Source organism: Manis pentadactyla, chromosome 10, assembly GCF_030020395.1.
Source record: "Manis pentadactyla isolate mManPen7 chromosome 10, mManPen7.hap1, whole genome shotgun sequence".
NCBI classification, from domain to species: Eukaryota; Metazoa; Chordata; class Mammalia; order Pholidota; family Manidae; genus Manis; species Manis pentadactyla.
In genome coordinates, this window is record NC_080028.1 from 44,805,066 (window position 1) to 44,818,044 (window position 12,979).

The 12,979-nt window shown below is 38.7% G+C and overlaps 1 protein-coding gene and 1 pseudogene across 1 annotated transcript; both read left to right on the forward strand.

The window, feature by feature from the left end:
- The first annotated feature begins 990 nt into the window (after positions 1 to 990).
- Positions 991 to 1,932, forward strand: LOC130679058 (olfactory receptor 6C2-like). The gene has a single exon (XM_057486776.1). It carries the CDS (start codon positions 1,000 to 1,002, stop codon positions 1,930 to 1,932), a length of 933 nt encoding a protein of 310 aa, XP_057342759.1. The 5' UTR covers positions 991 to 999.
- Positions 1,933 to 9,832: 7,900 nt separating this feature from the next.
- Positions 9,833 to 10,915, forward strand: LOC130679055 (olfactory receptor 6C2-like; annotated as a pseudogene).
- The last annotated feature ends 2,064 nt before the right edge of the window (positions 10,916 to 12,979 follow it).

Genomic DNA, 12,979 nt, shown 5'->3' on the forward strand with positions numbered 1-12,979 from the left:
CAAGTGGTATTCACCTTTGTCAGTCCATCTTGGAGGATACATAATTTTTATTAATAGAGCTAGCAAGTACCTTTGGAAGGCACTTGGGAGATGAAATATCTTTACCTATATTACAGGACCTAAGGATCAGGGAAGCCTAAGGAGAGTATATGGTTCTCGTGAGGAATACCATCAGAACATCCCATTTGTCAGAATCTGGGAGGGCTTGCGCTGTGGGATGTTAGAAAACACAATGAAATTGAAACAGGAATTCAGGAAAGGAAGCAAAGCAGATGTTATTCAAACTGATATGTGGGAGGGACACATACCTGAATAATTCAGCATATTAACATAAAAGGGTATCAAAGAAGAAATCCTGGAGATGTATGGGACACAGGAAATTCGCAGCAACTCTGTGGTACTGCTCCCAGGCCACCCAAACAGTAAAGGCTCCTTTAGGATATTGAGGAGATTAAGGAGTTATTTGCAGAGAACAAGTGTTGCAAAACATGGAATATAATACAACTAAGTCTTGGTGGTATTATATTGCTGCAGGGTGTGAGAATGATTTGCTGATACACTGTTCTGACAGATGAGGAAATAAAAATTTTATACACATATTTTCCTACTTATTAACATTTATGGATCTCCTACTCTACACTGAGGAGTCAAGATACCATGACAGCTGCCCTAATCTCAGGGGACGGTGATATGCTTGTGGCATTCTCTATATATTTCAAAATTTTCCCTGTAACTAGTAAAAATGAACATCAGATGAATATTTTGTATGAAACAAACTGTGAAGACCAAGGTAAAGCAGAGCCCAGGGAAATGCAACACAATGCAGTCACTCCTGCATCAGATCATGGATGATGCAGTAAAGGCAAAAAATGTGCTTCTCCTGACTTGCTTGGCTCCTTTCCTCTATGCAGGTTATTTAATATTATTTTTACACTCTATACCTCAGATTCAGAGTTTATGATTTATTAATAGAGACTCATTACATATCTGAAGACGGTGATGAAAAATCATTTTTCAATAACATTCATCCTACTTGGATTAACAGTTGACCCACTACTACAGGTTTTTCTTTCAGTATTTCTGTTTCTCACCTACATTTTCACTGTTGCTGGAAATCTCATCATTGTGCTCCTCACTCTGCTGGACTCTCACCTTAAAACACCCATGTACTTTTTCCTTCAGAATTTCTCCATCTTGGAAGTAATATTTACAACTGTCTGTCTTCCTCGATTCCTGTATAGCCTGACAACTGGAGACAGAAGGGTTACCTTTAACGCTTGTGCTGTCCAATTATTTTTAGTCATCCTCACTGGGGCAGCAGAATTTTTTCTTCTAACTGCCATGTCCTATGACCGCTACGTGGCCATCTGCAAGCCCCTGCACTACACCACCATCATGAGTGACAGGGTTTGCACCATTCTTGTCCTTTTGTGTTGGCTGATTGGGTTAATTGTCATACTCCCTCCGCTTAGCCTAGGAGTTCAGCTGGATTTCTGTAACCCCTATCTCATTGACCATTTTGCCTGTGATGCATCTCCTCTTCTGAAGATTATATGCTCAGACACTCAATTTATAGAGGAGCTTGCCCTATTTATGGCTGTGCTTACCCTCATTTTTACATTAGTCTGTGTAATTGTGTCTTACACATACATCATCAAGACTATTTTAAGACTCCCTTCAGCTCAGCAAAGAAAAAAAGCTTTCTCCACCTGTTCTTCCCACATGATTGTAGTTTCCATCACCTATGGAAGTTGTATCTTCATCTACATCAAACCAGCAAAGGAAGGCGTGGCCATGAATAAGGTGGTGTCATCGCTCAACATGTCAGTCATCCCTCTGATGAACCCTTTCATTTATACTCTGCAGATCAAGCAAGTCAAACAAGCCTTCAAGGACTCAATAAAAAAGATGGCATTTCTTTCAAAGAATTAGGATACTAAGAATTCTTTAAAAGTTAAAAACAGATACATATAAATATTTCATCCAATAGTAGTTCATCTCCATGGGTCTTCAACAATTCAAGATGACACTACAATACTGAAATTACAGTCTGCTTAACCATCAAAATTTATTTTCTATTTCTCTTAGAATCACAGACTTAAGTAAGCACTATAGTCTTAATTCAAATAAAACTTCTTTTATAGTGGTTCCCTTTCCTAATTGAGCATGAATATACACTTTCATAAAGTCCGAACAACACCTCATCACTATGTCTAAAATACGAAAAGACAGTAAAAATTTAGGCTGTATTTTAGTCCACTCATTTCTTTAAATTAATAGATTGTCTGGGGCAGAAAATATTTGTCTCAGTTTTCCTTCCTGGTCAAGCATCAACTGTCTTGAGAAGAATGCACGTGTAATTTATAATGTTTTGTTATGCAAACCACCATCTACAGACTAAGGAGAAAGTATTGAATTACACTAATTGCTATTAAAGTGGAATTTTTCATAGTGTTCTCATTTTTGTATTTTTGGTATGACAGTCCTTTACTTTTTTCCAGTTTTATTGAAATATAATTGACATATTGTATAAGTCTAAAGTGTAGAATATAATTATTTAATATACATGTATATTGGGAAATGATTACCACATTGTTTAATTAATATCCATCACCTCACATAGTTACAATTTTTTTGTAATGATAAATTTTTTAAGATCTACTTTATTAGCAGTTTCAATTAAACAATAGAGTGTTCATAACTATAGTCAACATGTGAACATTACATCTCTGGAACTTCTTTATCTTATAACTGAACATTTAAATCTTTTGACAACCTTTACCTATTTCCCCCACCCCACCTCCTGATTCTGCCAAACACCAATCTGTTCTCTGTTCCTATGTGTTTGACATTTTTAGATTCCACATACAAGTGATATCACATACTATTTATCTTTTTATCTGACTTCTGTCAATTATGATATTGCCCTCAATGCCCATCCATATTTTCAAAAATAGCAGGATTTCCCTCTTTTCTTAAACCTGAATAATATTTTTTTCGCATCAGTAAATTTATCCCAGTTCAGTGTTACTTCTCATCTTACCCTGATTCCAAAACTCTTATGACCCATTCCCATAGATATTCTTCAGGTTTCTGTTGGTATAAATTAGCTGTTTCAAAATCCTTTTGGTGTCTATGGAACCTCCTGCCAGCTCATACTGTGTACCTGATGCCCTGATGAGTCTGGTTACTGGACTCTAAGCAAGGAGATAATGTGGGGGTGGGTCTTCAATAAGTTCAGCATTCTCCTGCAAGAAAACTGCCTCCAAGTAGGTGATTGTAGGTTCTTCAGGCAAGAAGAGATCAAACCCTTGAGACAGGATATAAGTGTGTGCTTCTCTGGAACTTCAATGGAATCTACACACTCATTGTGTCCTCTAGCAAACTCTAGAGGTTGTAAGTTCAATTTGCATTGAAATTAATTTATTCAACAAACTAAACTTGGGTTGCTCTCAAGAAGTCCTGTAGGAGGTGCAGGAGACACTGACTTCTTTTAAGGAAGTCATAGTTTTCTGACATCTTTCATACCTTGAGATAGGAATTTAAAACCCTGAGATAATCATGTTTCTTTCTCCAAGGTCACCAGAAACTCAGAAATAACCAACAAAAGCTACACTTCTTATTTTCCTCATTTTCTGCTAAAACGTTCCATAAAAGTGTGGCCACTTGGTAAAAGCAAACCACAAGGGCAGCACACTTTCAAGGTCCAATAAACCCATCTCCTCACAGGAGGGCTGCAAACCATGATGGATATTTCTGCAAATTAACACTTACTATGTGCTGGACTCATGTCTAAGCCAGACTGCAGGATCTCAGATGGCATCTCATCTCCTCAAGGCCTTCCCTGCTATTCCTCCCACCAACACCCACCCCAAATAATAATCAATCCTATCAGGTAGCAGAGAGTGCTACTCATTTCATAAGGTGAGGAACCAAGCATACATGCTGCTGAACAAATGACTTTGAGGGAAGACAAAAATTAATCATAACCAAAAAAAAGAAATTTTATAGGAATATAAAGAATAACCAATACAGCAGAAAGTGAAGATTATTAGTCATTCTAGATATTAAAAAATATAGAACTTTAGAAAAGGTTTTAATATGAGGAAAAGAGCCTAGGAAGATAGGCTCAACCTGAAATGGAGTCACAGGGAGCATATGTGGCCCCTTAACTTAAAAAGGTAAAAATTCAAGCAAAATATACGAAACTAACATTTTCCAAATAACTGACATCAAGACAGTGATACCTGAGAGAGGATTACCTCAGTTTGCTTCCTGGAGCAGTACAGGCAGGGGCTCATAGAGATCCCATCAGTCTGTCAGTGTGGAGCAAGCACAGGTGACAGTCTAGGGAGGCTGAAGTTCACAGGAACGAGCGCCGAGAGGTGGGAGAGGCACGTAGGGAGACGTCTGGTGACCTACAGGCACCCCACCATGAGAATTCAGCTGAGCATACACATGTAGGGAAATTACCTACAGTAAGATTCACCAGCAAAGATTGCAATTCTGAACACACAAAAGAATGAAAATGGTTCCTATTCACACCAAACAGAATTTAAAATCTCATAATTTACTAGGTATAATTCATAAAGATGTGTCTCAGTTTTGAGGAAAGAAATCTAGGCTAAACACTGCTCTGGTCCAGTGTAACACACACTAACACAGAAACCAAAAGGACAAACTTGTCTCCAAGTGATGTAAATGATGCCAGAAGAAGCCTAAAGAACCTTTACAGGGATAGAAATACATCTGACCTTCAAGAAGGTAAATTCATAGTGCCTGACATAATGAAAATTCACCACATGTGAGAAGAAACAGGAAAATACAACCTTTAATGAGGACACAAATACAGAGACCCAAAAATGGCACAGTTGATAAAATTAAATAAAATATAGCTAAGAATGATCAGTTTTGTTTTTTTTTAAGCGATCGTAATACGAAGTATGTTACCTGGCCAAATGGAATTAAATTAGAAATCAATAACAAATTTTCCTAGAAACACCCATTATTAGAAGACAAATAGCCAAATTTGTGGGATGCAGCTAAACAAGTATTTACAGGGAAATTTATGGCTCTGTAGCAATAATTGATTAAAATCACTGTAACATGCATCATTAGCCATAAACTTAGTCACACAACCATGCCAGTATTAAGGGTGACTGGGTACAGTACTTTATCCAGGCACTGTGCACCCTGAATAAAATTGTGGTTCAGTTACTATGGATCAGGGAAGAAACACACCAGACAGGAAATTACCAGTCCCTGCTACACCCCATCAGGATGTTCTTCAAAAATTTACTATGATTATAGAGGCATAAGTCCTTCCTTCTCAGCATACTCCCCCTGCCAGGGAAAATTTTCAATCACTGTGCCAACAGTGGGGCGACAGAGACGTGATGTCTTGGCCAGTCTGCGCAACAAACCTCAGCAGAGGAGTAGTGAGTGGACTGAGTAAAGGGACAGCAGAGACACCTGTTCCAGTCGAGGCAGCAGGAACACACCTCTGCTCCCTCACTTGACACAAGGAACAGCATGAGTGCAAGAGTGAAAATGTGCATACATGACAGAAGAGATAGTGAAAAAAAGCTTTGTTCAAGCTCACTGGGCAGTAATCGGCCCTAACAAAACAATAAACTTGTCCTGGCTTTAGACAATGGTTTATCCAGTGCTTCAGATGCAAAACTCTCCTTTGCTTCAAATACTGAAAGTAGGTTGTTTAACTGCCTACCTGAAAATTAATAGGTAGAAGGAGAGAGGATGAAAATGAATAACAGGTAGCCCTAGAAGAGTTAGAAAGTTTCATACATGGTCAGTGTCTTGAATATAGGGACAAGCACCACCTTTTGTTCAAAACCTGCACCGCCACAGGCAGGGCATTCTGAACTTCATTTCTCTGCTCCTCAGTTTCCTCCTTGACAAAATGAGGATAGTTTTGTTCTTTGACTTAACCTAAGATTGATGTAAAAGATAAATAATATATCATATGTGGTGCCAAACAGAGTGCATAATTCTAGGATAAATATAGAGATTCAACAAAGAAATCAAAACAGAATTTAGATGATGTCAAACCACTCTCAGTGTCTCTGAGGACACTGTCTCCACTGCCTCGTGTGTTTTCACACTATTGATTAGACTACCACCAGTTCATTAGTAACTTTAGAAACTGGGTCACTGAGGACTATTTTGTTATTCATTCACATGTTCCCTGTGTCCTGGTAGCAGAATATGCATATATAAGAAATGATGCTCTGATAGAATTTGCTGGGCAGCATGCCTCCCTGCCTCCCTGCCCAGGAAGATCAGATGCACTCTTCTGACAAACTAGAGAGAAACATTATCTCTACACCTCTCTTTTACTCCTTTGAATTAGCAGAGTAACTAGGTCATCTAGAATCGAATGCACTGATAGACTCGGTGAGGGAAGAGGGGACTGTGACTGGGCTCATTCTATCAGGAGCTGTAAAAATCCAGGAGAGCTCTGTCAGTTGTCAGACTTGGCTGAGTGTGTGTGTGTGTGTGTGTGTGTGTGTATGTGTGTCTTGGCTGTCAGTGTGTGTGTGTGTGTGTGTGTGTGAGTGTGTGTCTCGGCTGTCAGTGTGTGTGTGTGTGTGTGTGTGTGTGTGTGTGTGTGTGTGTGTGAGACAGGTTAAAGACAGGGGGTGGTGAGAATGGGAGCAGAAGTGCCCACAAAGCTCCTCACCCACTGAATGTTCCTCACACTGTGGTTCCCTCAGGGGCCTGGGGGACAGCCTGTAAGGAAGGGGGTGAGCATGTGATCGACATAGCACATTTTTCTAAATGATCAAAACATAGACAGAGGGTGAATACAGACAGTTTAAAATTCTAGAACTCAGTTCATTATTATTGATACTGCAGAAAAGTGTTTCAGAGCCATTTCTGATAGGTTGTTATTCTGCAGGAATATGAAATTAGAAATGTCTGTCGTGGTCACTTTTGCCTTTTAAAGTGACAGTCACAGCTGAGAGTGGAGGAGGCCATAAGTACTTGAGAGGTAGAAAAACAAAAGCTTTTGGAAAAGGCATTGCCACCCAGTAATATCCACTAACGCCACAGATACCAAGTAATACCAATACTATAAATCACCTTGCAGGAAACCTCACTTTACTCTCCATCAGTTACTGAGACCAATTTTGAAACGTTTGGGAGGGGGCAGCATTTACTGTTTTTGAATCTCAACTATCCAGCCCACAGGCAGCCACTGTCCCACATAAAGGCTGAATGAGGTTGTTGCCAAACATGAATAAGGTCAACGTGTCTCGAGTAGATTTTTTCATCATCAAACAGGGAGTTGATGAATGAAAAACCTGAATCTCGATCACTTACTAGCCCCCCAGGGACAGTGAGTGTGGGCAGTCTTGCACAGCCTGTCATCAAGGCCTGCCTGTGAACATTAACTGGAAACTATATTTCTGGGAGGAAGGGGATAAATATTATCATTTCTTTAGTGAAATTGTTTCAAACTTTAATTGATGCAAAGTCAAAATAAATGAGTAGCTCTCAGCCTCCCAGGGAAATGTTTCCAATATAACAGAGAGAACTGGTGTGATTGGTGTACAGGCCGGAAGGCAGCAAGCAGTCTTACAATAAAAATGTCACTGAGTTCACCACTTTACTCTCAATAGAGAAGAATTAAAGTTTTAATTAAGAAAGCAGAGAATAATTTTAGATCCTGGAACCTGCAGGAGAGGGAGAGCTGGAGTGACAGTGTCAGCAGCCAGTATAAGCATCTGAACTCTTCTTCACTGGGAGGCAGGGAAGCAGGGAGGAATTAGGAGTGCAAATACAAGCCTGACCTGCCATTGAGTTTGGCCCGTCAGCTACTTCTGGCAGGAACATGGCGAGACCCTATCTCTGCAGGGAGCACTTCTCCAGGGAGGGGTTTTTCTGTTCTGATTTCATGTCTGCGAACCCTGAGCAATGCCCTTGTTCACCCAGCTTATGGTGACAGACGACTGTGACAACTTTAATGGGAAGAGAAGAACCTAGAAAACTGAATGAACATAGGAAAATATGAATAGCTACCAATATAACAAAGAGTGATTGCCGAAGAAGAAACATGGGTTGCTAACAAAGTTGCATTTCCACTGTTCTCTTGGGCTACCATGTCACTGAGTATGCACTAAAAAGGCATACTTTCTCCTACTGGTGGCCAGAGAGCTCCTTCAGGAGCAACTTGCTAATGGTCAGGTCTACAGTCTCTATTATTATGCTCCTCAAATAATAGATGATTATTAAAAATTATTTGGATGAATCAATGTAGATTGCTCACTTGAGCAATAGGAAAGAGTAACCTAATGTATCTTTGGTTCTCTATTCGGAAAACACATTGGGTACAACTGGGACAATTGTTGGACGACTTAAGAAATTAAATTTTCCACTCATATAAAATGTGCAGTGTTTCCCTACAAACCCTTGAATTATGGCTAAATTTTCTCATTTAACTATCAATTATTCCCCCTTATAAAACACAAAAACATATTATAGGCTGATATATTTATTATTAACAGTGTATAACACCAGCGAGAATGCATTAACCAGATCTTCTTTTACAGGATGGATACCTGAGAGCAGCTGCTTAAAATATGAATGTCAGTGAGGGTAAGTTTGGACACGAAGGTGAGGGGAATTTCACAATCACCTGTCTAATGGAATTTCTGAGGGAGTCTTAAAACTCCTGGGAATGTTGACGTGGAATTTCAATGAGGAAATCAGGGTGCTTTAAAAAGTGTTCACAAAGATTGCTTCATATATGTACACTTGTTTCTGGATGTTGCTTAGCAAGATGCATATTCTTAAAGTCAAAGAACAGAAGCAGCACGGTTATGGAGCTGGTTGCTAAAATTGTGGGGAGAAATGTTTTGAGGAGAGGAGCAGCAGAAATTGTTCAAAGAGGTCACTAATATATACCCCGGCACTGATTCTGACTGCTGTACTGCAAAGAGCGGAGGACTGATCAGGGGATGCAGAGAGCAGACACCACAGATCCTCTCTCTGGGCCCTGCCCACACCACAGAGCCCCACTAGCCCCACTAGGACTCAGGCTGGCTGATAGTCAGGTTCCAGAAATGAAAAGTTCCGCCTAAGCAGTCCCCAAATCTGGTTAGGAAATACCTTCATTTGCCTAGATATATATGAAAAAAACAGATACATCTTTGCATTTTAAACATTTTGTCTCCCTATTTAGAGATAATTTAAAGTACATACTTTTAAATGAATGTGCTGTTGTTAAAACTCAACATAACATAAGAAGTTCAATGTGAAATACTAAGGAAACATTCATCCAAACCCACTGAATAGACAAAAGTAAGAAAGAAACATAATGCAAACTGTGGGCTTTGATGTCTCCATGTGGGTCCATCAGTTTAACAAATGTACTACTCTGGAGACAGTGCTGACACCAGGGGTAGGCTGCCCATGTGTGGACAGGAGGGATATGGGGAATCTCTGTACATTACGCTTGATATTGCTGTGGTCCTAAAACTGCTCTAAAAATTGTAAAACACACAAAAATGCTAATTGACAGATCTTGATTTTGAAAATGAAGCTTTTCAGTCTGGTGTGCAAAAGCATAGAAAGATGAGGAAGGGAGAAGAAAACTTCAAAAATGACTTAATTTCCTCCAGGATAAGGAGAAATAAGATCTGTACCACAAAACAGTACTGCTAAGAAATGGCAAATTACACATATGATTTATGTTTTCTTTGGCTTTTATTTGACATTTTTGTAAATGTGCTCGCTAATCAGAGAATTATAAGCATAAGATCTGTCTTAGATACTTCCTGTAGCTGCCTCCTAGTAAGATGTTAGAGGCACTGCTATTAACAATTGGCCAATAAGGAAAAGAAGGAAGTGCATGTGAGCTGCTTGCTGGGTGTTTGCATCCAGGTTCCAGGGCCAGCTTCTTGCAACACTTCTCTCTTCAGGTAGAATCGCTCTTGACTTGGCACAAGGCAGTGATGAGGAATCACACAGCAATAACCACATTCATCCTGCTGGGATTGAAATGATGACCCAAAACTACAAGTCTTGCTTCTGGTATTTTTGTTTATCACCTACCTATTGAGTGTGGCTGGGAACCTCATCATTATCACCCTCACACTGTGGGATTCCCATCTTAAAACTCCCATGTATTTTTTTCTCTGAAATTTCTTTCTTAGAAGTTTCATTCACTACTGTATGCATCCCCAGATTCCTGTACACCATGATATCTGGAGATAATACAGTTACCTATAATGGTCGTGCCACCCAGTTATTTTTTGTTGTCCTCTTTGTGACAACAGAATTTTTTCTCCTTGCCGCCATGTCCTATGACCACTATGTGGCCATCTGTAAGCCCCTGCATTACATGACCATCATGAACAGCAGAGTCTGCACTACACTTGTTCTCTGCTGTTGGATTGCAGGCCTGCTACTCATCCTCCCACCCCTTGCCATGGGCCTCCAGCTGGAATTCTGTGACTCAAATGTGATTGATCATTTCAGCTGTGATGCATCTCCTATTTTACAGATAACCTGCTCAGACACAGCATTAATAGAGAAAATTGTCTTGAGTTTCGCTGTGCTGGCACTCATTATTACCTTGGCATGTGTAGTCCTCTCCTACACATACATCATCAAGACCATTCTCAGATTCCCTTCTGCCCAGCAAAGGAAAAAGGCCTTTTCCACCTGCTCCTCCCACATGGTTGTTTTTTCCATCACCTATGGCAGCTGCATCTTCATCTACATCAAGCCCTCGGCAAAGGAAGGAGTAGCTATTAATAAAGTGGTGCCTGTGCTCACTACATCCATTGCCCCTTTGCTTAATCCATTCATTTATACACTTTGAAACAAACAAGTGAAAGATGCCTTCAAAGACACAGTAAAGCAGATTGTATTTCTCACAAAGAAGTAAGAGACTATTCATGTTTTTGAGACTGAGTTAAATGAAATTTAAATATGAGTAATCCATGAGCAATATTCATAACATTACCAAATAATGGTTTCTCCCTATTCTGTAGATTTATCAACATAATTTTCCACTAAAAACATTTTCCCCTTATAATCCAAAAGCCTAAATCAAGGTATTTATATCTCCTTCTAAGGTGATATTTGTCAGAATGGTTTCTTCAATAAATGCATGTTCCAGAGACAAGAATGAATGCCAAAATGCTCAAATTTATTGAAAACAGATGTAAATAAATGAAGTTCAATATATGGCTAATCATCTTCTCATGATATGGAATATAAATGCCCAGAGACTATTTCTCACTTATTGGGAATACTTCAATGTCTATTATTCATCTGTGCCAGAGCAATTCAAGATCCTTTACCAAATCTTGGAAACCAATCTAAAAGAAAAGAATGCACTCTAGGAGACTTCCTCAGTACAAAACATCCACTTTTTAAGAAAAAGTAGAAGGAGTTAATGGAGCAACTTCAAAATCAGTGAAGATAACTATATTCTTTCTTTTAAACCAATTTATCCACACACAAAAACTGTTTCTATTGGCATTTCTGGAAATTATGTGAGTGCACTGCATGCTGAAATATGATAACAGAAGAAAGAGAACAGTATTTCCAAGTACTGGATGTCTTCTATTGGCATCGTCTTTGATGGTATTCAGACATTGCCTCAAGGAGAAGAAGCCAGAGTGTAGAGGCAGGATACTAAATCTTGATTTGATAAGTTCCCCAAAATCCAGACCTACATTACCCCTTTATTTCAGAACAATGGTAGTTGGGGGCTGGGCAGAATGGGTGGCAGGGTTTAAGTATATAGTGGGTGGTAACCAGACTTTTGATGGTAATCAATTTGTACTGTATAAGGAAGTTGAATTATAATGTTGTAAACTTAAATACATACAATGTTATTACCAATATTACATCAGTTAAAACAAGAATGTTATGGATTAGTAGGATTGCCAAAACATAAAAGAAGATCATAATTCAAGAAGGACATTATAAGGGGCATTTTGTTGCTTAGTGTAAATTGACTATTGAAGATAAAATTCAGGTATAGTGTTAAAAAAATGATAGAGAAGAGGGAGAGATGTGGAAAGAAGAATAATTGTCATAAAAGGATCTTGGACTCAATAATTGGAATTCTTTCTATTAAGTGATAAAAACAGTCTTTTTATTCTTTTCATGTTCTGTAATTGTGAAAGTAAAGTTTTGTGCTCTCACAGTATATAAATACTATGTTTATTAAACATAACTGAGTTGTTCAAATGTACCATTTATCTTTATCATATTTGCAATTTTTCCTACAAAGTAATGGCCATAGTATGAGTATAAACTTCTTTTATACTTCAAAAATATTCCAGAAGGATAGGACTCTCATCTCCAAGGCCTTTCTTCTTAGTTTATTCAAAATTTCGTAAAATACCCACAAAACTAAAATTCTCTAGCTTCTCTTCTGGTAATTTAAGCATGCATCTATTGGATGGATGGATGTACTTAGTAGTTGTGTTGATCACTCCACCTGAGTTGTGAATCCTTAGCAAGAAGAGCTTGTCTACGGACCTCATTGTTGTGGATGATGATGGAGAAAGTTAAAAATATTATAAAGATTCAAAATAATAATATCCTGCCTACTTCATGAACCAAGTGTATGTCAATTGGACCAATAATAGAAATTCAGTTGATTGATAAAAGATAATATTCAACATCTGTTTTACATGATGAGATATTCTCCTTTTGTTCATCTACTTGGCAAGTGGGAATGCAAAAAGGGGGCTTCGTGGCAGGAGTGCACTGAATACCTTTAGTCACTCTTGGACTCTAGTTCATAAACATGACTCAAATATTACTGAAACTGATCATGGCTTCTCACTTTGCCCAATTTGAACAAATGAAAATATTCAGAATTTTGTGGAATTTAATTTTATGTGTAGGTGTAAGCAATTTCACATGGAAGGGGCGAAGTTCTATCCCACCCCACTCTATCTCAGCTCTTCCTCCTAGACCCCCTGTTTCT